General features: G+C 38.6%; 8 protein-coding genes across 8 annotated transcripts; 4 read left to right on the top strand and 4 right to left on the bottom strand.

Annotated features, from left to right (window-relative positions):
* Positions 1-1,190: 1,190 nt before the first annotated feature.
* On the bottom strand, positions 1,191-5,068 carry L201_003770 (uncharacterized protein; the record flags this gene model as incomplete). The annotated part of the gene is made up of 8 exons (XM_066219521.1): positions 1,191-1,265; positions 1,614-1,730; positions 1,794-1,875; positions 1,972-2,459; positions 2,517-2,602; positions 2,680-2,798; positions 2,864-3,371; positions 3,439-5,068. The coding sequence occupies 8 exons, from the start codon at positions 5,066-5,068 to the stop codon at positions 1,191-1,193; spliced, it is 3,105 nt and encodes a 1,034-aa protein (XP_066075618.1).
* Positions 5,069-5,654: 586 nt separating this feature from the next.
* Positions 5,655-6,422, bottom strand: L201_003769 (uncharacterized protein; the record flags this gene model as incomplete). Its single annotated transcript, XM_066219520.1, has 4 exons — positions 5,655-6,048; positions 6,107-6,206; positions 6,271-6,291; positions 6,347-6,422. The coding sequence occupies 4 exons, from the start codon at positions 6,420-6,422 to the stop codon at positions 5,655-5,657; spliced, it is 591 nt and encodes a 196-aa protein (XP_066075617.1).
* Positions 6,423-6,847: 425 nt separating this feature from the next.
* Positions 6,848-8,127, top strand: L201_003768 (uncharacterized protein; the record flags this gene model as incomplete). The annotated part of the gene is made up of 6 exons (XM_066219519.1): positions 6,848-6,869; positions 6,930-6,958; positions 7,014-7,064; positions 7,125-7,251; positions 7,367-7,794; positions 7,900-8,127. The coding sequence occupies 6 exons, from the start codon at positions 6,848-6,850 to the stop codon at positions 8,125-8,127; spliced, it is 885 nt and encodes a 294-aa protein (XP_066075616.1).
* Positions 8,128-8,219: 92 nt separating this feature from the next.
* Positions 8,220-9,865, bottom strand: L201_003767 (uncharacterized protein; the record flags this gene model as incomplete). The annotated part of the gene is made up of 8 exons (XM_066219518.1): positions 8,220-8,350; positions 8,445-8,520; positions 8,580-8,678; positions 8,775-8,908; positions 8,979-9,203; positions 9,312-9,428; positions 9,496-9,646; positions 9,773-9,865. 8 exons carry the CDS (start codon positions 9,863-9,865, stop codon positions 8,220-8,222), a joined length of 1,026 nt encoding a protein of 341 aa, XP_066075615.1.
* A 360-nt stretch (positions 9,866-10,225) lies between these two features.
* Positions 10,226-13,361, top strand: L201_003766 (uncharacterized protein; the record flags this gene model as incomplete). The annotated part of the gene is made up of 10 exons (XM_066219517.1): positions 10,226-10,457; positions 10,570-10,635; positions 10,698-11,041; positions 11,104-11,157; positions 11,208-11,285; positions 11,358-11,373; positions 11,440-11,565; positions 11,621-11,739; positions 11,806-13,099; positions 13,153-13,361. The coding sequence occupies 10 exons, from the start codon at positions 10,226-10,228 to the stop codon at positions 13,359-13,361; spliced, it is 2,538 nt and encodes an 845-aa protein (XP_066075614.1).
* A 231-nt stretch (positions 13,362-13,592) lies between these two features.
* L201_003765 (uncharacterized protein) lies at positions 13,593-16,272 on the bottom strand (the record flags this gene model as incomplete). The annotated part of the gene is made up of 2 exons (XM_066219516.1): positions 13,593-16,087; positions 16,152-16,272. 2 exons carry the CDS (start codon positions 16,270-16,272, stop codon positions 13,593-13,595), a joined length of 2,616 nt encoding a protein of 871 aa, XP_066075613.1.
* Positions 16,273-18,137: 1,865 nt separating this feature from the next.
* L201_003764 (uncharacterized protein) lies at positions 18,138-21,942 on the top strand (the record flags this gene model as incomplete). Its single annotated transcript, XM_066219515.1, has 14 exons — positions 18,138-18,233; positions 18,302-18,496; positions 18,554-18,637; positions 18,704-18,818; positions 18,891-19,476; positions 19,532-19,725; positions 19,787-19,941; positions 19,992-20,490; positions 20,547-20,643; positions 20,706-20,924; positions 20,985-21,504; positions 21,566-21,646; positions 21,702-21,790; positions 21,855-21,942. 14 exons carry the CDS (start codon positions 18,138-18,140, stop codon positions 21,940-21,942), a joined length of 3,018 nt encoding a protein of 1,005 aa, XP_066075612.1.
* A 620-nt stretch (positions 21,943-22,562) lies between these two features.
* Positions 22,563-27,483, top strand: L201_003763 (uncharacterized protein; the record flags this gene model as incomplete). The annotated part of the gene is made up of 16 exons (XM_066219514.1): positions 22,563-22,622; positions 22,690-22,757; positions 22,851-23,025; positions 23,081-23,155; positions 23,222-23,375; positions 23,451-23,816; positions 23,883-23,974; positions 24,028-24,298; positions 24,351-24,642; positions 24,696-25,325; positions 25,388-25,546; positions 25,599-25,788; positions 25,858-26,221; positions 26,307-26,774; positions 26,840-27,203; positions 27,285-27,483. 16 exons carry the CDS (start codon positions 22,563-22,565, stop codon positions 27,481-27,483), a joined length of 3,927 nt encoding a protein of 1,308 aa, XP_066075611.1.
* Between the last annotated feature and the right edge of the window lie 328 nt (positions 27,484-27,811).

Genomic DNA, 27,811 nt, shown 5'->3' with positions numbered 1-27,811 from the left:
GATTAGGTCGAGCGTATTTTCCAAATTTATTTTGCCATCCAATCTTGACATGTCTGAAGTATTGAGGAGAATATTGATAGTGGAATGTCGAATTTAACGACATAATGAGCTCGATTTCTACAAGAGATAATGTTAGAGCTATATCCACTATATGGAATAATAGCTCGACGGGAATTGATTGAGAATGACAGCCAATTGGGGGTCCTTCGAGAAATCCTAATGGTTGATTGTCCATGTTTGCTTCGCTTCGCTAACAAGGGTTTCGAGAGAGCTTGAGTATCGGGGTAAGATTGAAAAAATAGACGAGGGACAGATGATAACGAGGGGTTCTTACCAGACAAAAATGTCATGAACAGATTTCGAAATTACTGTCGGGGGTAATAATTTTGGCGCATTTCGCGTTTTTACACCATAGAGGCTGGTTTTCAACTGGACAGTCAATTATAACATTTTCTTCATTGACATTCTGCTTTCTGCAGCACTGTCATCCTTCAGGTTACGTCTTCTATATATTGTCTAAAATAAGTGCATGTAACAATCAAATTGGTTCCATGGACCAGAGTGTTGGCTGACCAAAAATACCTGTCCCATACAAACCTTAATTTCCTGCACCAAAATGAAAGTGGCAGTGCTTGAAATCTGCTCATTTTTGCTTTCAAGCACAATTGCTCGACTGCATGCATATAAACAAGAATTTTTCTGTTGAAACATAAGAAAGATACGACCAAGATGATCATAACTATGTAAGTATCAAAGTCCATTTCCACAAAAAGTCATAATTGAGTGTTCATCTCAAAACCAGCCTCTATGGTGTAAAAACGCGAAATGCGCCAAAATTATTACCCCCGACAGTACATATTGGGGTTATTGAGTCAACCATATTGCTAATCACGGATCCGTAACTTATCACTCGAAAACCGGATTGCCACTCTTCAGCTTCTTTCAGTCAATCGTACGAAGAGCCACATTTTGCATATACAATATTATAAAAGTTTGTCAATACAGAAAAAATGCTAGAACTACAGAAAATGTGGTCTGAATGGATGTTAAGCAGAGATATATGTGTACGGTAAAGTTAAAAAGGTAAAGAAACAAACAGTGATATCTGGTATTTTCATGAGATTTTCAGGTATATTTGGTATATCGAAACGAGGTATGGTAAAAGATCTCGAGGCTGTAGGTTGGGGCTCTTAGAAAGCGAATAAGGCAGCACCTTTCTTTCTTCCGAATGAATAGATCAATAAACCTGAACCGAACAGACCGACCTAAGAAACATAGAAAGAAGGTGATTAGCGGTAAATTCTCTTCTTAAGGATACTAGCTATCGGGAAATTGATCCGGGCACCATCCTCTAATCGATCCTCTCTTGTCCCGTCCCCTGTTCTCCAGCACCTTTACCGTCATACTTTATCACATAATCCCCCTCCCCCTTTCCCCCTTCCGCTACATGCCCTCTAAAATTTCCTCTTCTTGTACCCCTATCCCCTGTCGGGTTCTTTTCGCCTTTTTTCGCCTTGGGTTCCTCTATAACTCTCTTCGCCTTGCCTTCCATTCCGACAGCTCTTTCTGACCAGTCCCCTGTTTTTGCATTTGGTAGGATCATCGTGACTTACAGTAATACCAATAGCTACTTGCACCATTCTAAATCCAATAATCAAACCTTGTGAATACGAATCACTATGATGAGGATTTGTGGTCATCGCTAAACCACCTGCAGCTGCTATACCAGACTACGAATAATGTATGTGATCAGTCATTTCCACCATTTCATAAGGATGGGTAGAAATACCTACAGGTACCAAGAACAAAACTCCTGGAACCATTGATGTGAAAGCTGTACCTCCAAATACTCTTGAATAGATATTACCCATTACCCTATTATCGTCGAATGTGAAAATCTATCAGTACTTTCACTCCAATTTAGATCTAACGTAAAAGATAAATTCAAAGGGGAGGAAACGCCGAACTTACCCAATAACAAAAGCACCTAAAGCAGAAACCACATCACTTCTATCGAAAATATAATGATTTGCTAAAGCATTTGTTAAATAACCCATACAACAAATTACACACATTACAGGTAATTGTCTACTTCTTAAAGGTTGCATATTCCACATTGATAATAAAACACTAAAAATTGGAATGAATAAAATCAAATAAATTTGCGGCATACCTTGTCTCCACCAAGGCCAATCTTCATCTCTAACACAAATAATTGCACCTTGATTCAAATTTGATGTGACATGATCTTCAGTTGAATTTGAAAATGTAAATGTACCATTAAATAACGATTGTGGTAATCCAGTTGTTTCACTTGTCATATTTAACATTGAATCAGAGAAAAATTCACCATGTATACGAATATAAGATTGAGAAGCTCTTGCAGCTGCTTGTGAAGCGAATCTCGCATTTTTATCGAATACGTAGAATAAATCGGATCCAATGGTGATACCGAAACCCTAGATATATGATCGCCGAATTAGCTAACTGTCTGCAATGAATGCGGGTTTACTTACCAGGAATAACGAGTAAATAATAGCGTAAACCATTCTGACCGATCCAGACATGATATTCTTAGAAGCAAGTTCAAGAGAACCACATACTATCGATGTACAGTATCGTAAGCTTTGCTCGAATCGTATCCATTAGAAAAGGATTCTACGAGTAAGTTGAACTTACAGATAGTATACCCAGGTAGGATCAGCACAACACCAGCCGAGGCTACAGCCTGGTAACAAAAAATACCGGTAGTAGATAAACCTCTTGCGGTGAAGGAGACGACTGTTGCGATTGAGATTCTAAAAAGGAAGTTTGAACATCAGTTAAGATCATATCAATCAAATGAGGGGTATACTATACTTACTCGAAAATATTAGAGTACATAGCAGATTTACTTGCAACATGCAATTGCATGAAACTTAATAAAATACCTAAAGCACCAGATGCTAAACCATCTACAAAAGAACCACCAAAACCAACAGGAGCTATCAGACCAGAACATAAAAAGGCTAATAACATTCTTTGCCATAAATTATATTCTTGTGGAGCTTTAATCAATTGATGGATTAATCTTGTACCTTCTGAAGCATCCATTTCATCATGAACGACAGATTTGTAAATATTATGTACTTTATGTAATTTACCTAATTCTAATCCACCATTTTGAACCTTGACGAAATGTGTTTCTGAAGTTCTTGTATCCATATCACCAAAACTTGCTATTACGATTGAAGGGAAATGTATAAATTGCGCATCAATTTCTAATACCAAAGCTGTAGCTGATAATTGTGATTCAATTCTATGTGATGGTGCTCCAAATGTCATTAATGCTTTAGCTAATTTTAGTATGAATTGTTGTCTTGTTAAAATGTCTAAAATTCGTAATTATCAGAATCGAAGATGTTCTATTAGCAGTCAAACTAAGGACAAACAACTCACCAGCAACGTGTAATTGAATACTAGCTCTTCTTTTTCTTTTACCTGCAGGATATAAACTACTATCACCTGTATCAGTTCTCATAAAAGGTAAATCTGATAAACTATTTCTTCTATTCTTTTTCTTTTTTTGACCTGTTACTCTAGGATCGTCTTCATCTAATTCATCTTGACCACCAAATGTAGTTGAAGCTTTACTATCTAATCTTCTTAATCCTAAAGATTTCATTGTAGGTAATAAACCTGGTCCACTAGATTTTCCATCACCACCAAAACCAGATCTTGAAGAGATTCTTCTTCTCATTGTATTAGTTCTACCAGTTAATTTCAACAATTGTGAAAATACACCACCTTTAACATGATACGTCGATGATCCATCATCATCATCATCTTCTTCCAATTGTCTTGTGGTTCTTCTTCTCATTTTACCATTACTTTCAGGTATATTGAGTTTGGAAGTATCACTAAGACTTCTTTGTCTACCTCTAAATGTATTATTACTGAAATTATTATTTGATGGTGTCACGTAAGTGGTTGCATCGTTTCGCTTTTCGTCATATAACGTTTCATCAGAATCACTTCTATCTTTTTCATTGTACCCTGATCTTGGAACTTGGTCTCTACCGTTATCGTTACCTTCAACCCACAATCTATCTTTTCCGTCATCGTAATTTTCTCTTTGAGCTCTAGAATCTCTTCTGTTATACTCAGAGGCGTTCTGGTATTCTCCTTCATAAGGAGGTACAGGTGAATATCGTCTATCAGCGATACTACCGTTTCTTTCACCAAATGTACCTCTATTTCCAGGTGAAAACAAATCAGGATTGGTAGGCATTCTAGGTGAATTCCCATTGCCGTTACCCATATTAGGTGAACCGTTTGCGATTGAATATCTTTGTTGCTCCAACAGTCTTCTTGGAGGTGTATAACCTATATGGGGCGCTGATGCTCTAGCTCCTCTATATGGTGTGGGAGGTAAATCTTGTGCAGTGTAAAATCCTGATCTGGGACTACCGGTAGCTTGATCTCTATCTCGTTGGGCGAATGAAGATCTTAAAGCTGAAGGCGGTCTGTAAGGCGATGGTGCTTCTTCGTGATAAGCATTAGCTTGGTTTTGTGTCACGGAACTTCTAGGTGAAGATGATACTTGATGATATTCTTCCTCGTTAGAAAGCAATGTGTCTAGTGTGGGTCGATGTTGAGCAGAAGACCATCTTCTACCTCCTGCTACCCTGGGTGGTGTAGCTGTGTAAGCGTCATTAGTGGCACGAGACTGTTGTGGTATTTGCTGTTGTTGATGTTGTTGTTCACGATAAAGTTGCTCCTCTTCTTCTTCTTCGTTGGGTACTTCTCGGTAGTATTCTGTATGACCATGAAGCTGGCTAGTATCATCGATAGATTCGCCTAATTCAACGGGTTCCGAGTAAAAGGGATAAGATGCTGAGTCGTAATATTCTCCTTCCTGAGCATCAGCGTATGTTGAGACTATAGATGATCTAGGTTGAACTTGATCATGCGAAGGAAGGAAATCGGATGGATCGGATCGAACAGGTGCCATTTCTTCACGAGAGAAACGGACTTTAGAGTCTTTCCTGTCACCCGGTTTTAAAGCCGGACGAGGGGGTTGAGACATCTTATTAGGCGGTTACAGCAAGATAAGAGGTTCAGATAGAATGAGAGGAATTGAGATGTAATATCTTGGAGAAGGGGTAATATGATAAGAGTGGGTTTTATGGAAGATGAACCAGTTTAGATGGTCATGCGTATAAAAGCGATGCGATATTGAGGAGATTGAAAGATAGATGGTGGGGGATTTGGCTTGAGCAAAACTTTGAGGTGCAAAGAGAAAAGTCAAACTTGAGAAAGAAGAATATGGGCAGTTATATTGTTATTGTAATGTTGCTCTTGTATCGGTCGACCTGAATCTGATGCGATCAGCCACATGAATGATGACCGAATTTTTATGGAATGTTTTAGTGTTTCGATTGGGACTGATTGATTGGGCTGTTAAATCCGTTATATGTGAGTGAGAGACATTTTTAGTGCGATTTCTTCGGGATATACTTTGTGACCTATAGATGTCAGCCATATATACATGCAAAGCCCGAAATACATTGCTGAGCCAAGAAAGCCAAAGGGTTATTTTGTATTTCTGTAAGCTAAAGTCTTCATACAATTGAGACCAAAGTATATGTCTATGTTTCCTCTGGCTTATACCACTAAGCACCTTTCAGATCATATTTCATTTGTTCTAACAAAACCAACTTCTCTTCGGCTTGTCGTTCACCGCGTCTTTGAACGTCAACCGCACCTACTACTAAAGCAGGCATAATCCATCTAGCTATTTCACCCATTTCTAAAGCTAACATACTTGCTTGACCTCCACCTTGATAAGGTAATGAATGTTGATACCTTATGGATATAGCACATAAACTGACAGTCAACTGAATTGATAATGAATATAAATGAATATCAGGTGTTATTTGTGTCGGGGTTACATAGGATATCCAAGATGGAGTTAGCGAAAAGGGAAGAAGAACAGCTTGTATGATAGCCAATATACAGAATATGGGATTAGGTGATTTGATATGATCGAAGAATTGAAGTACAGTTCTAAGATATTCATAAATTAGATATATCCATGACGGTGAATTGTACAGTTATCACTTACATGACGAAAGCTGTCAATACCCCTAAATCCAATGCGATATGGGCTTGTTTATTATCATTAATATTCTTTTCGCGCAAAAGCTGTATCTGCTCATCTTGACCTAGACGTCATAACAAAATCTCAGCTTGATGATTGTGTATAGATCTAGGAGGGCATTCACACACCATCATTATCGAGAATCTCTCCTTTATCGAAAAGTCAGCGTTTATAGGACTAAGCCATTGCAAACAGCTAACTTACCAGGATTCAACGGTTCTTCGTCTTCATCCCTCTGCTTTCGCTGGGCAGCTGTTCTCTTCCTTGCCTGTCCTGCCATTGTGAGATTGCTTCTTGTTAGATTGATGTTGACATTCGACATGCATAGAAGAGTTGACCGTTCATCAATATACCTGTTATCCTACAAACGGTGAGCAAGAACCAAACATGACTGATGACCAACAATAGGCATGCGACTCGTACAGGAGTCATTCCACATATGTGTAGCGGTTGGCGTGCCTATTAAGCTATGGCTCGGTACTGGGTACACACAATCGCTCGCCTAATTGAGTATACCCCGGATAAGTTGAATGCATCATCATCGTTTGTCAACGCGCGTTCATCATTTCACCATTAAAGATATTCAACATTGATATTCACCTAGACGATACCACTCATACCTCTTTCAATACCAGCTTGATATTCATCTTCACTTGAGCTACACTTTACATCTACATCTAGAAGCCCTTCCACTTCATATTTACCATGTCAAGATCATACGACCGAGGTAAGCTGTTTCACCGATTGCACCTGTCCCTTCCAAGCTGATTGTCCATTTCTTGTATAGCGTTAACGGTATTCTCTCCTGATGGACATGTAAGCTGATTGCAACCAGGGATGTGGCCTGTATAGTAGCTGATGAAGAACATAGCTTTTCCAAGTAGAATATGCTCTCGAGGCTGTACGAAGGGGTACATGTGCTGTAAATATCAACTCAAGCTAGAAGTCAAAGGAGTATATAGCTAACATAATACTCAACTAGGTCGGTGTACGAGGATCATCATGCGTAGTCTTAGGTGTGGAGAAGAAATCAACCTTACAGTTACAGGATCCAAGAACAGTTAGAAAAGTTGCTATGTTGGATGATCATGTCTGTGTAGCATTTGCAGGTGAGTTGGCGTTTCGGTATTTCGTTTCCGTTGGCCCTCTTGAAATCTACTTGAAATCTACTTAGAGCACACGGAGGAGAGAGCTGATATGGTAATGTTCGTTGTTTGATAATAGGTTTAACAGCAGATGGTAGAATATTAATTGATAAAGCTAGAGTAGAATGCCAATCACATAGATTAACAGTAGAAGATCCAGTTAGTATTGAATATATTACAAAACATATTGCAGGAATTCAACAAAAATATACCCAATCTGGTGGTGTTAGACCATTTGGAATATCTACTTTGGTAGTTGGATTTGATCCGAATGATAAAATACCAAAATTATATCAAACTGAACCTTCAGGTATTTATTCTGCATGGAAAGCATGTTCAATTGGTAGAGCATCAAAAACAGTTAGAGAATTTTTAGAAAAAAATTATACAGAAAATTTAGAAAGAGATGATTCAATTAAATTAACTGTAAAATCTTTATTGGAAGTCGTTCAAACTGGTGCAAAAAATATCGAAATTAGTGTAATGGAAAGTTATGGTGTTATTACTGTAAGTTTGAAATTTCCTTCCATGATTTAACTGGAACCCGATTATTCGAATTTGGATCGGTCTTCAACATAGAATATTGTATGCTAATGATTGTTTCCACTGTAGCATCTCGAACAATCAGAAATCGAAAAAATAGTAGCAACAATAGAATCTGAAAAAGAAGCAGAAGCAGAAAAGAAAAGACAAAGACTTGCCGCTACACAAGCTGGTCAAGCAAGTATGGCAATGGGTTCACAAGCTGTTTCAGGTACACAAACTCCTTCAGCTGGTGGCGCTGCAGGTGAAGGTGAAGGTCACGCTACTGTACCAGGTGGAGAAAGTGGTGTACAATAGTGACAAATATTCATTGAAGATTCAAGCAATAGATTTAGGATGTTCCGAAGTCATGATCATGCATGTAAATACAATATGTGATGAGTTTTTTTTTAAGGATAAGAAGTCATTCTTTCTAAAGTAGCATATGGCTTTCTTATATCTAATTTGTCAATCAGTGATGCTGGCATACAGTAAACTGGATCTATGTCCTGTAATCCTGGATACCCAAGTAAGGATAGACCTAGATATAAGCCAAGAACACGTTAACTTACAGACTGCAACCACAAAAGAAAGTCTGGTATATCCCTCAAGGGTCAGAAGTGAATGAGACTAACCTGCTACCCCGAATATGGTATGGAACACATCTACCCAATCGCCTGGTCTATCCGCTATACCACCATCTTCCAGATCCTGAGGTCAAATATCATAAGCTTCCTTTTGCTCCTAAACCCAAGTGAGGTGAAGCTTACCTGTGCGCCAAGAATAAAGTTTATTAATTTATCTTTATTTATCCAATTCAATTTACCTAATATTGATATAGAAGCTAAACACCACCATGAATAGCAGACCTATGATATATAGCAATGTTAGCTATGATACCGCTCATTCCCATGTGACACACAGGTAAGTAGTAAGGTTATTAAATGCTCCTCGCAACAACTTACATCTTCTAATTTTTCAGGACGTCCATTTAATCCACCATTAGGTAATTGTCTTTCAGATAACCAAGAAGCCAATAGAGGAACCTCTATTAAATCTTGTCTATCTAATATTGATAATGCAGCTGTGCAGACCCATACTAAATTGTGTAAAAGGAAATTTATCAGTTATTCATTCAATAATTTATACAATTAATGAGATTTACTTACTTTGCCCAGAATGACTTTCTGCGCCTGGAACTCTACCAAACCCACCATCAAGATTTCTACATTTACTTATATGTTCAATAATTTTCTCCTTCTTTTCTAAAGGTATTTGATTCAATTTTCCAAGCAAATTCAAAGATGACAAACAGATATATGTGAACCTTGTATCTATTTCACCCCATGAATCACCTGATACTGATCCATCATCATTTATACGTTCCAGGAGGACTATAACCAAAAAACGAAGTTAGCATTTCCATTCAATGAAGATAGATCATCGGGTATTCTCCTCTTATCGCTAATAAGATGAGTATAGGTATAATATGATAAGCTTACATTGAGTTATACTTTCCACATTTATACGATCGATAGCATCCTGCATTAACATAATTTGTATACCTGATAAAGTAGCTAATATATGTCCATCATGTCCTGGATGAGGTCCAAAAGTACCTATACAACCGTTTGGAAATCAGCTATCTAATACTTGAGTCACATTAGGTATAGACATTCAGCTTACCTGATTCTCCATCCCAGCACGACAAGACATATTCGATCACACCTTCCTTATCCAAAGCGGAAGGTTGACCCATTATATGGGAAGCTGTTAATCCCCAGTATATACCATTGAGTCGTAAATGCGACGTTAGATGATATGCTAAATCTTGGCGCTAGATATCGATCCATTTTCCAAGTCAGCACATTATTCCTCATATCTTTTACTTTGTTTCACATTGTACTATCCCATCATGACGACAAGGCGCAGGAACATATATCATCGATTGGTCAAAGCTTACCTTGTCTAAATTCTGTATATACTTGATATGAAGAGGTATATCTAGGTATGAGCTCGATGAAGCTGCTGATTCTGATATTCCTGCCGTTGCCATGATGATCCAAGAGTTGAAGTATTGTATCCTGTGTATATGTGTAAAAGTTGGATTCTGAAATATAGCAACCCCGACATGGATATGAATGAATGGTATGGTGGAAGTGGAGGTGATCCAACATTTCGAGATAACGTACAGTACTATGATGATGAAGGTTGTCTTTTCTTTTCTTTCCTTGTCTTTTCTTGATCTGTTTTTTCTTCTTTAGTTTAGGCTGATATACATATATGTGGATACCGGTTTATATTAAATTCCTTCTTGGTCATAGTCATGTAAAATCAAGATCTTGGCCTAGTTTGACTTATATAGCTATAACGAGGAAGGGATCATTCCATTGAAGAAGGCTTGGAGGTTGATAACATGGGATCCATTACTCCACTCCCCACGCCAACTTCCACAGCTATACGATCATCACTTATCATCCCAACATTTCCTCAAATACTTTCCGAAATATTGCAGAATTCTTTGGATGCTGGAGCGAAAACTCTGGATATAATCATAAGCTTAGTCAAAGGGAATGAAAGTATCAGAGTGAAAGATGATGGGTGTGGGATTGGACAAGAAGGATTAAAGAGGGTTGGTAAGAGGTATCGTGAGTGCTGATTTTTTTCTGAGGCTCCTTTAAATACCTGTGGAAATCACCAGTGGCTGTGGCCTCTCGTTGCAGGGATCCATCTCTTTCTTGCTGATATCATCTTCCTTAGGAACTAGCAAAAACCTAAACGAATCCAATCTCGGCTCAGTAGGATCTTATGGATTTAGGGGAGAGGGTGAGCTTGCAGCTGCATGATTGCCTATGTGTTAAAGCTCATCATAACGAGTTATTCTGTAGCTTTGTCTTCGATAACGCAACTATCTCTTTTGACTATTACGTCTCGATCTTCGCCTTCTGAAGAAGCATATACGAAAATCCTTAAATCGTCTAAAACCCTTTATTTTGGTATTGACCCTTCTAGATCAATCTCATCAGAAACCGGAACGATAATAACGGTCAAAGAGATTTTTCATAATATTCCAGTTAGAAAAGAAGAACTGTCAAAATATAATGAAGAGACCTTGATGAGACAATGTAAGAAGATTATAGAGGTTTTCGCGCTGGGTAGACCAGGTATAAAATGGATGATATGGGAAGAAAAAGGGTATGGCGATAAGAGAATAGCCTTAGATATTCCTCAAGTAAGCTTTCTCCCACTCGTAATCTCTAACGATTTTCAGCTTACGATAGAATTTCGTAATAGTGCAAATCTAGCGTTCGACTGTTCAGGTCGCTATATGGAAATGCCCTTGTGCATGTAAGCTGGCGCAGAGGATTTTGGTGCATGTTAGCTGATGATGCGAATAGCGAGTGCAAAATATACGTGTCTCAGCTGGAACGAAACGTGTAGAAGGATTCATCAGTCTTTCGGGCGATATCACCAAAGTGAGCTATATCTCGCAGTCTTCTTGTAGAGCCGAGTTATTATCTGACCTCGAACTATCGTACTATCATCAGTCACATCAACATCTATGTAAGCTGACGATATAGGCATGTTCAGAAAGCTACAGACATAGCTGATATTTCTATGGACATGTAGACATCAACAACTATCCGATCACCCGCTCAGATCTCCATTTATCCATTGCCAAGAAGTTTACCAATAGTCGATTCGGTAATTTTGCTTCAACAGGAGAGCATGATGACGCTGAAAATGCAAATATAGGTGAGCTGTTTCGGAATCAAGACGGTATGGTCGTAGCTTACATGGTATGTTGTAGATAGAAGGATATCGCCTAGAAGGCTAGAAAGACATCCAATTTATGTTTTGAACGTCATCCTACCAGCGGAAGAAGTTGATGTTAGTTTTGAACCTACTAAAGGTACCTTGGGGTATAAGGTGAGATGACTACGCAAAGCATAAGTTTCAGTCTTGTATACGATAGCTGACAACACCATTTCACAGGATTTTGGCAAGGTTCAAGCATTGCTGCTGGCTGTGGTGGATGAATACCTTAAGAAGAATGGGTATGATCGTGTCAAAGCACACTCCAATTCGCCAAATCGCATTCATAACAATACATCTACAGACATATCTCCCTCCCATGCCTTACATGGTCCATCGCCTCTGGGTAAACAACTTACTTCTCGTACTGCCATAGAAGCTCGGTGGGATTTAACAAGACCTTTACCATTGACGTTCTCGGGCATCAAACCTACTGCAACTATCCTTACTCCTACTCGAAACACCGAAGATCTCGCTGCGCCTGCATCACCTCACCTTGATGTACTGCCCCCGACACCTCCGTTGACGCCATTCGAAAACCTTCTAGCCCGAAAGAAGGAAATTTCTGCAACACTGGTCAACCAAGCATCACGTATAGCTACAAAATCCAGTCAAACATCTAAATGGATCATGGACCTGCAAAAATCTGTAGATACTGGTATACTGCCTACTAAACGGGTCACCTCACCACTCAAGCGATCATTCGGCACCATGAATGTTGAAAGTGAGAATTGTCAAAATTGTGCAAATTTCGAAGATCGAGTCGTAGACCCTTTATCAGCTAGACCGATCGCACTTGAGAAGGAACAGGAGAAGCCAAAAACGAGTATCCAGTTGACTAAAGCTTCACTTGGTCACTCAGAGATAGTTGGACAAGTTGATAAGAAATATATTTCAGTGGTTTTACCTGCTTCTAATGTTGAAAAAGCTGTGGTGCTTATAGACCAGCATGCAGCTGATGAACGTATATCAGTCGAAAACATCCTTTACGCTTTATGCTCTGGATTTAGGAAAAATAACATAGCTCAAACAAAGCTTAGCAGAAACCCACCTACGATAATTCTTACAGCTTTAGAAGCGAAACAACTAGCTATGCCTGGCGTATTAAACGTGTTTAGAAGATGGGGAATATCACTTGATTTGCCTGTTTCAGAAGGTATAGAAGGTGATTATGTTCAAATTGAGATCAAAGCTGTTCCTACTTTATTGCTGGGTAGATTAGGTAAAAAGGAAGGTGTGGAAATGACTAGATTGATTAGAGGATATCTACCTGTTCTGGTAGAAGAGTTAAGTGGTATCCAAACTCTGATCAATTCTTATGATCGACAGATCGATAATGGACATGAATTTGAGGATCCAGCTGGTAACAATGAAGAACAAAATGATGAGCAGAATTATAACAGAGAATGGGGGAAAGAAACAAGATTTATGCCTAAAGAAATGCTTGAATTGGTTAATTCAAAAGCATGTCGAGGTGAGCTCGTATCTTCTGCCTTTTGGACATATACCCAGCTGACTTTTCAAAAGGTGCAATCATGTTTCAAGATCCACTCGATATTGATCAACAATCTAGATTAGTTGATCAACTTGCTCACGCCAAGTTTCCCTTCATGTGCGCTCACGGTAGACCAAGCATGATTCCCTTGATCGCCATAAAAAAGTTGACAGTCACCGAATCAAATGTAGGAAAGAGGAATATCGATTGGCAAGCATGGAAATCAAATATGGACAAATAAGTATGAATTAAATAGTTTGTAGCATTTCTTGAAAATTTGTATCTTAGTGCATGTCTTGTAAACCTAGTTGAGATGACTACACATTGTTGTACTTTTATATACAGTTGCATGTTGTATTCATTTCTTTGCATAAATTATCATATTCTGTTATGCTACATGAGATAAGGTCGTTTGGACACTATGACTGACTGATTAATCTGAACTTAGATCTATTACGATATGATGAATATCTTATTCAATACCTTCTAATTCACCTTCTTCTTGCATCTGATCGTATAAGTCTGGTTTTTCCAATTTCAACCTTTGCACAAAATATCTTATATCATATTCGTATTGTTGAGTTTGATTATTAATACTTTTATTTAAATTTTTATCTTTTTCTCTTCTACCAAATTTCAAGATGATTCTACAACTTTCTTTATCAGGTTGAGGGGGTATATCATCTATTGTTGATGTTGTTGAAGTTGAGGAAGAGGAAGATAAGGAGGAGGAAGAAGACGGGGAGGGAGATGAACCCATTTCATCTAATAAAAAATTCGAAGCATCTTTCAATTGTGAATTTCTACATAAAAATTCAATATAAGAATCATAATGTTTTTTTTCCCAAATTAAATTTTTTCTTTTCAAGAATAACCAAATTTTTTTACCTCTTTTTAAAGAATATGACCATCCACAAGCATCAAAAATGACATTTATACTTGCTGCATATAATTCTCTATTTTCTTTTATTATATCATTATTATTATTATGATTATTGGTAAGAGGTAATCTTGAAATTCTTTGAATAATTTCATCCCAAACTTCAAAGCATTCTGAATATGCACCTAATCTATTATAACTATCCATTAAACTTGATAATAAAGGTATATCAACATTAATTAAAGGATCTAATTTAATTAAAGTATGTATATCTCTGATTGATTGACCTAAATTATCTAATTGATCTTCCAAATTAATTTCAAATCCATTTTCATCTAATGGTAATGATATAGCTGATGTACTACTATGTGAAGAAGAATATGGATTTATTGTACGATAAGATGATAAAGATGATTTTCTACGTAATTTCGTAGCTTGATGACCATAAACTTTTAACAAATTTGATAATACATAAGAAGAAGTATTATGATATCCAGATTTATTCATATCTTTCAATATTGAAATGAATAATTCAGGTGGTGGATAAGGTGATTTATCCCAATTCAAATTCAAATAAGTTGTTAAAATGACTTGATACCCTTGTTCATCGATTTTGATTCCAAGAGCTTGAAAATGTGCATATAGGTTAAATGCACTATAATGGTCTTGAGAAGATTTTATTAACAAGACCAATAAAGAGATTAAATTTGTTGAATTAATTGTAATTCCATTTATGCTCATATCGTTCAATAATCTGATTGCCGTATGTGTCGCATAAGACGATGTTACCGATGATGGAGATAGATCCTGAGATTTTGCACAAGCCATTAAGAGATAGTGGTATAGACTAGATATCTTATCTTTTTCTTTTCTTGTTGAAAAAGCTTTACTTGATGCGACATAGTCATCATATATCCTTATAACGTCATTTAATCTTGATGTTTTTCTTAAAGTGCATAAAGGAATGATCAGATTTTTAGATAGATCAACTGAAACTTCTAATCCTCTAGATAAAACTTCTTGATAAACTTCCATAGCTATATCTAATGAATTTTGAGATTTTACTTCTGATAGATAATATTTAATGATATCCGACCATACATTAACTGAAGCTGAAATTCCACAAATCCTTTCTGAATTTTCAACTGATCCAATTAAATCGTTTAAACTTATTTCAGATTTTGATTCAATATTTGATTTGAGATTTTGAATAGATAAGAATGATAATGCTTTTTGAGGTGGATCAATTCCTTTATCTCTCATTCTTTCAATCGTATATTCTACACCACCAAAATTATTTTGTGATATATATACTTCAATAATAGCATTCCATAATCCAGGTGATCTAATTTTCGTTTTATCCCAGTTATTGATGATTTCATTTGCTTTATCCAAATCGCCTAATGATAAATATAATCTAGTTAATTCTGTTTCCGATAATGGTTCTAGAATGATTCCTTGTTCCTTAACTTTCTCTAAGATATCATTCAACTTCTCACGAGTTTCTAACTCATTTTCAGAAGTATAAGATTTTCTGAGTGATTTCAATATAAGTGATATATCTTTTTGAGTTAAAGATGAATATTGACGTAAGAAAGGAATAATGAGATCTACCATAGATGGATTATGCGTTGTAGCTGAATCTAAAATTAATCTCCAATTAACATCTTTAGGATTCATCGATTGAGATAAAGCAAAGGCATCTTCAATCAAACCATTATTACATAAACCTTTCAATAAGAGATTTTGATGTTCTACTCTAATAGAATGTCCAAATCTATTGCTGAAATCCTCAAATATCCTTCTAAGTAAATTCAAATCAGTAAATGACTTGGCTTCAGATAGAAAACTCAAAGCATTTTCCAAATCATCACGAGAGAGCAGTTCATGTGGTGCAGGAGATTGAACGATGGTGTTATACGAGGAAAGAAGCTGATCTGTGTTCGAGGTTGAAAGGGAGTTGACGAAAGTTGCAGCTGCCTGTTGAGGTGTTGGGACTGGTGATCCTTTTGCACGGGAGAAAAAGGAAGTAAACGGTGAGAACAATGACGAAGTCGAATTATATCGATATGCTTGAGTGTGTGAAGCTGTTAAATGCGTAAAGTAGGTCAGAACGTGAATCCAATTTTGAACATCTTCAGCAGCACTTACATGTCGAAGCTTTTGAGATTTCTAGCCTGATTGCGCTGTTAACCAAGCTATTGCTAATTGCCAACAACGCATTTTGTCGCCGTGTTAAGCTAGCAGGATTGCATCTGGCTCTAAAAGGCATTTCCAGATGTTATATATGCCGCTGCTTTTGGCTTTTGTAGGATTGTATAGAGTATAAATATATAAATGCAGGTTCAAGAGATTTTGAAGAAAGATTAGAAGGACAATTCAAGTCGAACAGGAGACCCCGGAAAGTCACTTTCAACATTTTTAGTGGATGGAAACGTGGCAAGCAGGATATTTACGTAAATTGTAACGCTCAACTGATATTTACTAACTGTTCAACAGATATACATCTTTCATCGTATATGCATCCTGACGAATTGCTGCATAGATTGCACGAACGAAACCTATGTCTGAAGAGAAAATTGTACAGAAAAAGAGGATTTGTTGAGATTTTCGAAGTCACGAAAGCGTCATGGCCATCAAAGGAAGATCAGTCGCTGTTCGATCGGAATTGATGGACACGATGATCCCTTGAGCTGAGGAAGTAGTGTGCTAAGGGGTTGTGCACGGCAAGGTGTGAGGGTATATCTGTATAAATGTTTATATGTATATATACATATGTTAATTTCAATGATTATACCCTACTTTCTTATACGCTTCTCTCTTTAACCTACAAGCCTCAGTTGATACCTTCATTCATCTTGTGATCCCCCAATAAAGCTATGATGCACAACCCATCGCCTCAATCATCCTGCCCACAGCTTGTTCCTCTTTTAACCGCCTTACCACATGACGTACAATACCTAATTCTTTCCACATTTGCCACCCTTGACTTTGATCATCTGAAGATTTTAGTTAGCCTAAACTCGGATTTTCACATCGCCTTTTGTAAACAGCTTTTCCGATCAATCAAGCTAACAGACGAAACTGTTTTACCTTTTCTACAACGATTGGCAGAGACCCCTCCGAAATCCATATCACTGAGACCATATGATAGCGGTAAGAGATTTCGAGAAATATGTAATTCTGTGAGAAGACTAAATCTGTCCGGAAAGAAAACGATACAAGGTCTAGCTACTGCCTTAACCTCTTCAAAAAATCACGGCCTTTTCAGTAAGGTTGAAGAGCTGGTTCTAGGCGATGTGCCGGCCAAAATTCCTTCAGAAATATCTAAAATGGGGACAGCCTGGATAGATTCTGTGTCAGCTATTTTAAAAATGATTAGACCGAAAACAGTATGTTTAAATTCTGGTATACCATTTTCACATACTTGGCGGAATATCATACGGAATTTAGCGGATAACGGGCTTAACGGGGTATCAGAATTGGTTCACCACGGGGTACCTAAATCAAATGTAGAAGTCACATTTCTAATTTTGAACAATATAGAGATACAAAGGTTCTATCTTGAAGATTATGTTATTCCTTCTTACTCGCAAACTACGCTGAAAATCAAGTATATCAGATATCATCCAAATACCGAAACCGACTATTCGGACCATTTCGTTTCGCAATTACCGAAAGAGATCCATATCCACGCCCATTGGAAAGGTGCTCATGGCTTACCTTTCGAGCTTGTCAATACCGATATCGGCGATATGGATCAGCTAAGATCAATCACCAGACTTCATTCGGTCGACGAAAAACAAGTTTGTCATTGTTCTGATACATAAAGCCCTTATACTAGCTGTATAGGCACTTGGGTCTACTCCCACTTCCCACTTCGGTCTACTCTACCTATTTCTTCGCGACTACTAGTGTGTACTTCGGAATAACGGGATCAAATCCACATGGACCGCTTCGGGATCTGCCTTAAATTACCGAGGAATAAGGGGTATCTTACACACGGAATTGCGAAACCATCAGGTTCAAAGATAATCTTCAAATTTATCTTCATTCGCACCAACTCTACCATATTTGCTTGAAGACCACAGCTCGTACATTGTCAGACGGTATCAACAAGAAGTCGAACGCTGAAGGATGGCTCGTAAAGCTGCCGTGAAATACCGTTCTTTACGGTCGAATCTAGTCCATCTACCTTTATCTCTGTTCGCTCAATTAGCTCAGCAACAAGCAGTGAGTGACGTTTTCATGTGTGACTCACATCACTAAATAGACTCACTCACATCACTTTCCATTCTTAGCGTCCACAATCTCTCATACTCCACTTGTCTCCATTGTCGCCATCTTCGTCGTCATCTCGTCAACCAAAGTCAGCTTATTTAGGATGGTCAGGCTTAGCAGCATCTTCATCTTTGTCGCAAGCTGGTGAAGGATTGGAAAGTGTTGAATTAGATCCAGAGGTAGCTATGTCATTAGGATGGCCTGAAGGAACTTTGGTAAGCTTATCCAAAGGTGATTCAGAGTTGCCAATCAGCTTATATAGCGTTTAACAGGTTGAAATCAGCATAATACATAATCCAACAAGGGCAAAATCAGTATCGGTAACTCCTATAACCTCGGACGATTGGGAAATACTTGTATGTTGTCATAGCTGACAGCGAATATCGGCTTCACTCAGCTGACAGATACCTTTGTATCAATAGGAGCAACATGCGGAATTCCTTGAAAATCACCTTTTATCACAATTGAGAGCTGCACAGAAAGGTCAAGAAATCGACGTATGGGTGATGGGGAAGACTAAGATCAAAGTGAAAGTAGGTGAGTACTGTTCTCCTTGCATCCCATTCGTTTCCGCAGTGATTCATCAGTTGATATATAACCATCATATAGACGATACCAGTCCATCGATTTCCAATAAAGAAGCTGTATTGCTGAACAATGATACGGAAGTATATGTCGCTCCCCGCCCCAGAGGACTGGCTCCACCTAAACAACAAGCTATAGATACATCCGCGAGTACCAATGGTACTAAAAATGTCACAAGCAAGTCAAACGGCTCAGTAAAGCTTAGGTTGATACCACCACGTATAGCTGCAAGTTGGGGCAAAGTCAATATACCTTCTGGCGTGACTTCAGCAAAAGTTGGTTTGTGTTCTCCTCATACATTAGACAAAATCAGGCGAAAAATCAAATCAAAAAGTCCTACACCAGAAGTCAATGTAGCGTTGGAGCAGGAGAAGGAGGAAAAGGACAAGTCGCAAGAAAGCACCAAACCCATATCAAATGGCGAGAACGGAGATTCAAACAATTTAGCCAAACAATCGGATCTACCAGTAGTGGAGTGGGACGAGATGCCAGATGGGTACATTACTGTGCTGGGTACGATAGAAGACTGGGAGAGTCAATGGGGGAGTGTCAAAGTATCCTCAGCATCAGGAAAAAGCACTAAAAGAGGGAAAGGCTCTGCGTTGGCGCTGTAAGCTTTTGAATCGTAGTCATCGCTTAAGTAGTATCAACTAACATCGATATAGGCCTAATCCTATTCCTGATCGTCGATTACCGGGTACAAAAAAAGTCATCGATGATGCCATAACGTATCTATCACAATCGTTGTCTACCAGTTCACATAGACCATTGTTACTTCAAGGGAACAAAGGGTCAGGAAAGACAACAGTAGCTAAGCTGATAGCGGAACAGCTGGGCAACGATCGTGGGATACTAGCAGGTCAGTAATACCAAATGAATTCAAGTTGTATACCTACTTAATTCACTATTTTGCCTTACAGAAACGATGTACGTAGATGTGGGCAAATTGGATCCGGAAAGTCGTGTGACCACACTAAAAGAAACAATGACGAAGTGGATTGGTAATACAGAAGGGAAAAGACCTTGCTGTCTCATACTTGATGGACTGGATACTCTGATAGGAATCGAAACCGAGGTGAGCTATGATTATGTTGTCACGCAGAAATGAGGCTAACAGACTTACAGATGAACTCATCATCTAGTCCTGCTATACTAGCTGATCATTTCTGTCGCTTGTTCTCGCCCTCCTCTCTGCCTTCCGATATGTTAGTCATTATCACCGCAATAGACAGTACAGCTCTACATCCAATGCTAGGTGCTAAGCATATTTTCGGAGAGACCCTCAAGATACCACCTTTGACGAAAGAGACTCGACAAGATATCCTGCAATCAATAGTGTCACAACAGCATAACAATGGCCAACCCATCATCAATGGTACACCTGAGCAAGAGGAGGATATCGACTATGTCACGTTAGGCGGAATGACTGAAGGTTATTCGATATCAGATTTGGTGGATTTAGTTGGCAATGCCACTCAGCAAAGTATAATCAGATCCGTGAAATCTAATGAAGAAGCGGAACTCACAATGGAAGATTTCTCTTTAGCACAAGAAGCGTTCACACCGTTAAACTTGAGGGGTGTTAGCTTGCAGAAAAGTGAGGTCAAATGGAGTGATATTGGAGGTATGTAAGGTCGTTCCAGCGTAACTCTTCTTTTCATTAACATTTCTATATGACAGGACTTCACGAGGCCAGGAGAATGCTTAGAGAAACGCTTGAGTGGCCAACGAAATATGCTCAAATCTTCGCTAGTTGCCCTCTGAGATTGAGATCAGGGTAAGTAGCTAATTTTTCAACGATGTTCTGTTTCAAACACCTCAAGCTAATATCACCTCTAGTCTACTGCTATACGGGTATCCTGGATGTGGTAAAACGCTTTTAGCGTCGGCTGTTGCCAAGGAATGTGGGCTGAACTTCATTTCCGTCAAAGGACCTGAGATTCTCAACAAATATATCGGAGCCAGTGAGAAGTCTGTGAGAGATTTATTCGAAAGAGCAAGTGGAGCCAAGCCATGTGTATTATTCTTTGATGAGTTCGATAGTGTCGCACCTAAAAGGTAAGCTCAATCGTCATCTATGTTGTTCTTGAAAGGGGTTGACCATATTGCATGATGTAGAGGACACGATTCTACCGGTGTAACTGATAGAGTAGTTAATCAATTGCTTACAGAAATGGATGGAGCTCAAGGATTAAGTGGAGTATATGTACTAGCAGCCACCTCTAGACCAGATTTGATCGATCCAGCATTACTTCGTCCAGGTAGATTAGATAAATCAATTATGTGCGATATGCCAACTTCTCAAGATCGGAAAGAGATTTTACAATCTGTAGCTAAAAAGTTACATCTTTCGGATAATATCAATTGGGAAGAAATTTCAGAAAAAACTGAAGGTTTATCTGGTGCAGATCTTCAAGCTGTCGTGTATAATGCTCACTTGTCAGTTGTACATTCTTCTCTGGAAAAGAGTAAAATAGTAAATGGTGATTCAATCAAAGGTAAAGGAAAACCTAAAGAAAATGGAAATGCACCTCTTTCCAATGGGGTTATAGGGAACGAAGAAAAGAGAAATTACAAACAGCTTGTCCCGAAAGAAGAGGAAAGTTCTGCTGCTGTCAGATCGGAAATGACAAACAGAGTAAGCATGACCCAATTATAACAACGATACCGAGACCGGGTTTGCTAATTGTCATGTGTAGATGGATACAATTGGTAAGAATAGTAATAAGCAAATTATTGACAAACAAGATCACGGTAAAGAGAGGAAGGAGGTTGAAAAGGTACGTCCTGTCGTTTATCTTGTTGACAGTTTACAGAAGCTAACATTGGTTATAGCCTATGATTCAACAACATCATCTCTTGCGTTCACTGCAAAGTACGCGACCTTCAGTAGCAGCTGCGGACAGAAGGCGATTGCAAATGATGTGAGTTGATTTTACATATTATGTACCAGACCATTAAGTGAGCTAATCCTGTTGTTCGATGTAGCTACCGCTCTTTCGTAAACGATCGCGATGGGACCATGGGTGACGGTGATTTAGGTAGGGGTACAGGTACTAGGATGAGCTTGATGTGATATCTCATGTTCAAGCGAAAACATGGTCACAAGGCGCAATGCATTAGACAGTATCGAAACAGCATGACCACTTCCTGATATTGGTATTCTCGTTATCGCTATGCATCCACTATACATAATTGTCGTACTTTGAATACGTATCGCATGACTTACTTGTCCAAGTCTTATGCCGTAATTTACCTTTGTCAAAGGTTTTTTCCACAGTCGGCTAAATCCGTATGACACGATCGCGTAGGTTCGATAAAAACGATAAACCATCCACAATAACTGTTTCTCTGTTTCTCTCGATTAGCTTATTCGCTGTTCCACATCTTGCTATCCTGGTATCGAGCCGATGATCTACCACTTTCAGCTCTTGTCTCGAAGGATGAAGTTTTAAAAGGCTGATTTTACGGACCAATAAAACCTAACTTTCATCAAGCATCGTGCCCGTTATAGCGCTAAAGACGGTCTAGTATTTCCACCTTGTTATAGCAACGGGAAGTATATCCCGGAATTTACATTGACAATTCTACCTCAAAATAATCGTTAAATAGAAAGCTTCGTGTTGAAAATGTTCGTCATTTCATCAACAAACTTGCGTCTCACGATAGAACCAAGAGAATTTGTGATAGATCAAGATGCCTTCCGCAATTAGTGATAAAGTCAAGATCTGTATAGACAGAGGAGGTACTTTCTGCGTAGGTACAAGTCATGTTCTGATCATAAACCCCCTAATATTTTGGTAACCCTTGCAATTGGATCCAGGATGTAATCGCAATGAGCGAATCTAAAGGTGATCATCTGGTGAAATTATTAAGTGTTGATCCAGATAAGTGAGTTTTGCCCACCTTAGCAGTCCTTTGGTTTTATCTTATATATGATAGCTGATGATTCCTCCTTCATTTTTTTGTTCTTCATGCAAATAGTTATCCTGATGCGCCCGCTGAAGGTGTAAGACGTGTATTGGAGTGGTTTACAGGAGACAAAATACCTCGAAATCAACCTATAGATACGGAGAAAATCGAATTTCTTCGTATGGGTACAACTGTAGCTACAAATGCTCTATTGGAAAGGAAAGGTGAACGATGTGCCTTGTTGATCGTAAGTGAATGTCACTTCTGTTTCCATGAATGATTGCTAATAGAATCTTCTGCAGAATAAAGGTCATGCAGATGCTTTAGATATCGCTTTTCAAACAAGACCTTTCCTTTTTCAACTTGCTGTGAAGAAGGTATGTTGTTTTTCTTGTTTCACACAATCAAGAAATTTAGCTAAAAATCGATATTTCGGTATCTAGCCTGATGTGTTATACTCAAAAGTGGTCGAAATTGATGAACGTATAATACCTGAATGGGATGAATTCGTTGAAGAAGGTAAAACTGTATCTGATAATGGTGAAAGACTCATTAAAACAAGTAGTGGAGTCACAATAAGAGAACTCAAACCATTAGGCAAGTTTTCTTCTCCTAAATATTCCATGTACGATATGTGAGTGAAACCTAGAGCTAACACAGATCAATGAATAGCTATCGAGGAGGTTACAGAATCGTTAAAAGGATTACTAGAAGAAGGATATAGATCAATCGCTATCGTTTTAGCGCATTCATATCTATGGCCTGAAGATGAACAAAAAATCGCTGAAATTGCACAAGATTTAGGGTTCACAAATGTTAGTGTATCATCTGAAATTGAAGCTAAGATTGGTTTTATTGCAAGAGGCCAGTCTGCTACTGCAGATGCATACTTGACACCAGAAGTGAAAAAATATTTAAATGGCTTCGCAAAAGGTTTCAAAGGTAGATTAGAAGATTCCAATTGTAGAGTATCTTTCATGCAATCCGATGGTGCTTTAGCGGATTTCAAGAAATTCTCCGGATTAAGAGCTATTTTATGTGAGTCATGACACAGTAATATAAACGATGGGACAACTTAAGCTGATATACTATATGGCTATATAGCTGGTCCAGCAGGAGGTGTAGTAGGTTTTGCCAAAACCTCTTATGATCCCTTAGATGGATCACCAGTAGTAGGATTTGATATGGGTGGTACAGTGAGTTCCAATTACTCTCAGAGATAACCCATAAGCTGATTCCAGTTCTGTAGTCCACCGATGTCTCTCGATTTAGTGGAACATATGAGCATGTCTTTGAAACTACCACAGCTGGTATTTCCATTCAAGTGCCTCAGCTAGATATCAACACCGTTGCAGCTGGTGGAGGATCTATCCTTACTTATTCAAATCAAATATTCAATGTTGGACCTGCTAGTGCTGGAGCTCATCCTGGCCCAGCTTGTTATCGAAAAGGAGGTCCTTTGACAGTCACAGATGCCAATCTTTTCTTGGGAAGGTTGCACATTGACTCATTCCCCAAAAGTAAGTACATCGTATACTGTTAGAAACATGCCGGCTGATCGTTTCTTGATAGTTTTTGGCTCAACTGAAGATATGCCGCTTGATTATGAAGTTGTGAAACAAAAGTTTGAAGAGCTTACTAATCAAATCAACGAGGAGAACAAGTCAAACCTTACCCCGGCAGAAGTCGCATCAGGATTCATCAACGTTGCCAATTCTTCGATGGCTCGACCAATTCGAGCTTTAACCGAACAAAGAGGTTTCCGAACTAGTTCTCATAACTTGAGTTGTTTTGGTGGAGCCGGTGGTCAACATGCTACAGCTCTAGCTGCCTTATTGAGCATGCACTACGTCATTGTGCATAAGTGAGTCGGATATCAATCGTGTGGACGATGTCCTAAGCTGAATGTTGCTGCAGATACTCCTCAATCCTTTCAGCATACGGTATGGCTTTGGCAGATGTCGCTGTTGATGTATCAGAACCATTTGTGCAAGAATTTAGTTCTAAATATCTTTCTATCATCGACAAACGATTTGACGGTCTCAAAGATCGAGCTTTACAAAAGTTGATCGATCAAGGAGAATCTCAAGAATCGGTTGTTTATGATTGTTATCTCAACATGCAATACCAAGGTTCAGATACGACACTAATGATAGCTAGACCTGAAGATGGTGATTTCGCTAAAGCATTTGTAGAAGAACATAGACGAGAATTTGCCTTTGTTTTGGACGCTCCTATCATGGTTGCTGCTGTAAGAGTTAGAGCCACAGCTAAAGCTCCATCAAATAATTTAAGTGAAACCTCGCCATATATTGAAGAATTAAGACAATTAGAATCAAGTGAATTGATTATACCTGATCCACAACCTTTCGCAACCAATTCTGTATACTTTGAAGAATTGGGTAAATTCCAAGATATACCTTTATATAAACTTCAAGATTTAAGACCTGGTATGAAAGTTGCCGGTCCAGCTATCATTCTAGATAAAACTCAAACTATAGTACTTCATCCTCAAAATACTGCTAGAATCCTGAAATCTCATGTGTAGTAAGTCGAAGTCACCTCTTTCCTTTGTTATATGGTTATTTCGTATTGACGTTGTCTCGTAGCATTGATGTCGGTTTAGGACCCAAGAAAGCGATTGAGCTTACCTCGGTAGACCCCATTCAATTGTCCATTTTCAACCACAGATTCGCTAGTGTCGCGGAAATGATGTGTAGAGCTTTACAAAAGACTGCTGTATCAGTGTCTATAAAAGAGAGACTTGAGTGAGTATCTGCCCTCAGTGTCATATCTTTGGTGTGCTAAATATAACCACAGCTTTTCATGTGCTCTATTTGATCCTAAAGGAGAGCTTGTTGCGAATGCACCAAATGTTCCTGCTCACCTTGGATCCATGCAGTACTGTGTGATGTATCAAACCGAAAGAAGAAAAGGTCAACTTAAACCAGGAGATTTCCTCTTATCTAACGAGCATACTGCTGGAGGTGGTCACAGACCAGATATTACAGTGAGTGAATACATAACAAATCACCGCCACTTTCAAGCGAAAAGCCTAATGATGTTCATCTCTGTATAGGTTATTCAACCAGTATTTGATGAAGCTGGAAAAGAGATAGTCTTTTGGGTTGCGGCAAGAGGACACCACACCGATATTGGAGGCTTAGGAGGCAATTCACATCATCCAAACGCAATTTCGAGTGATGAAGAAGGTGTACGATTTGAATCTACTTTTATCGTTAGAGATGGCGTATTCAACGAAAAAGAAATAGTTGATGCTTTCATGGCTGCTGGTAATTACCCAGATTGTAAACCAACAAAGAGAATCGATCATAATTTATCAGATCTAAAGGCTCAAGTTTCTGCCTGTGCTGTGGGAACTGCGCAGTTACATGCTTTGTTTGCTGAATATGGTAAAGATGTTGTCCACTTCTATATGAGAGGTACGTACAATTTAAGATTGCCTGTTCTAACTAGGTGTCTGACAATAAAAGTAACGTTGGCTAACTTGAAAAATATGCAAAATAGCAATTCGAAGTAACGCTGAAGCATGTACAAGAGATGCTTTGAAGCCTTACGCTGGTAAAACTTATAAAGCTACCGATTACTTTGATGATGGTACCGTCGTGAAAGTCAAGATTGATGTTAGAGCAGATGGAAGTGCTACATTCGACTTTACAGGAACTGGTCCAGAGGTTTTAGCCAATTTCAATGCTCCTCCAGCTATCACAAGATCTGGTATTTTATACTGTTTAAGAACCATGTCAGGTACAGACATTCCGATGAATGCTGGTGTACTTGCACCTCTAGATATTATCATTCCAGAAGGATCTGTATTATTTGCTAGTGAAGATGCAGCTGTCTCACAAGGAAATGGAGAAGTTGCCCAAAGAATAGCCGATATTATCTTTACCGCCTTCAACGTCATGTCTGGTTCTCATGGATCAATGAATGGTACACATCTATTCTACAAGCAATATTGTTGGGGTGAAACTAGTAAGTTCTTCGCCAAAACATAACTGTAAATATCTAGATCCCCTCTGATTATTTTCAATGAATAGCATGTGGAGGTGCTTCTGCTGGACCAACATGGGACGGACAATCAGCTACACATACCAATATGACCAATACGAAAATTGGTGATTTAGAATTACTTGAAAGTCGATTCCCTGCTATATTAAGAGAATTTAGTGTTAGAAGAGGATCAGGTGGTGCAGGTCAACATAGAGGTGGTGATGGTATTGTCAGAGTATATGAAGCAAGAGTAGATATGGAAGCAAGTCACGATGGACAAAGAAGAGTTATTGCTCCACATGGTTCTGAAGGTGGTGAAGATGGTATTCGAGGTGCATCATATCTGAATAAAAGGAAACGAAATGGAGATGGTTTAAGATTGGTTAAATTGAAACCTGCTGCACAATTCAAGTGAGTCTATACTCTGTATGATTTTTCTGCCTTTCATAGTGATTCGCACTGATGGTCCTTTTTGAATTCTGAATTCGATAGGATGTTACGTGGTGAACAACTTATCGTTCATACAGCAGGTGCCGGTGGATGGGGTATTCCGCCTGGAAAAGAGAACGCCAAACACGCTCAACAAAATGGCACATATGTCGTTTCCAAGCCAGGTAGTGTGCCACCCCCATTCACTAGAGCAAATGGGAGCGTTTCTCAATGGAACCAAACTCAAGCTGAATGTGACTAGATAGAAAATGATTGTGTTTTTCTGTACTATTGTTAGATTTCTGGTGTATTTTGCTACCATATGCATATCTTCGTTTCTCATTATATCTACTGTTCATAGTACATATTTCAGCCCTAACATTACCGCAAGAGAAAGCTTGAATTTTCTTCAGATGGCCCGATTCATGATAGCAAAGCCAGACTGTTGATAAGCCTGATTGTATACAACTACTTATACTGTATATCGTGTAGCAAAGCGGAGCTACGGACTTCTTCAAAGAGAAGGTAGTAAGGGATATTTTGTTGGAATATGTGTCACCTTGGCAATACACTTCGATAACGATACAAGC

This window comes from Kwoniella dendrophila, chromosome 4 (genome assembly GCF_036810415.1).
Source record: "Kwoniella dendrophila CBS 6074 chromosome 4, complete sequence".
NCBI lineage: Eukaryota > Fungi > Basidiomycota > Tremellomycetes > Tremellales > Cryptococcaceae > Kwoniella > Kwoniella dendrophila.
This window is presented reverse-complemented; position numbering and strand designations above follow the sequence as displayed.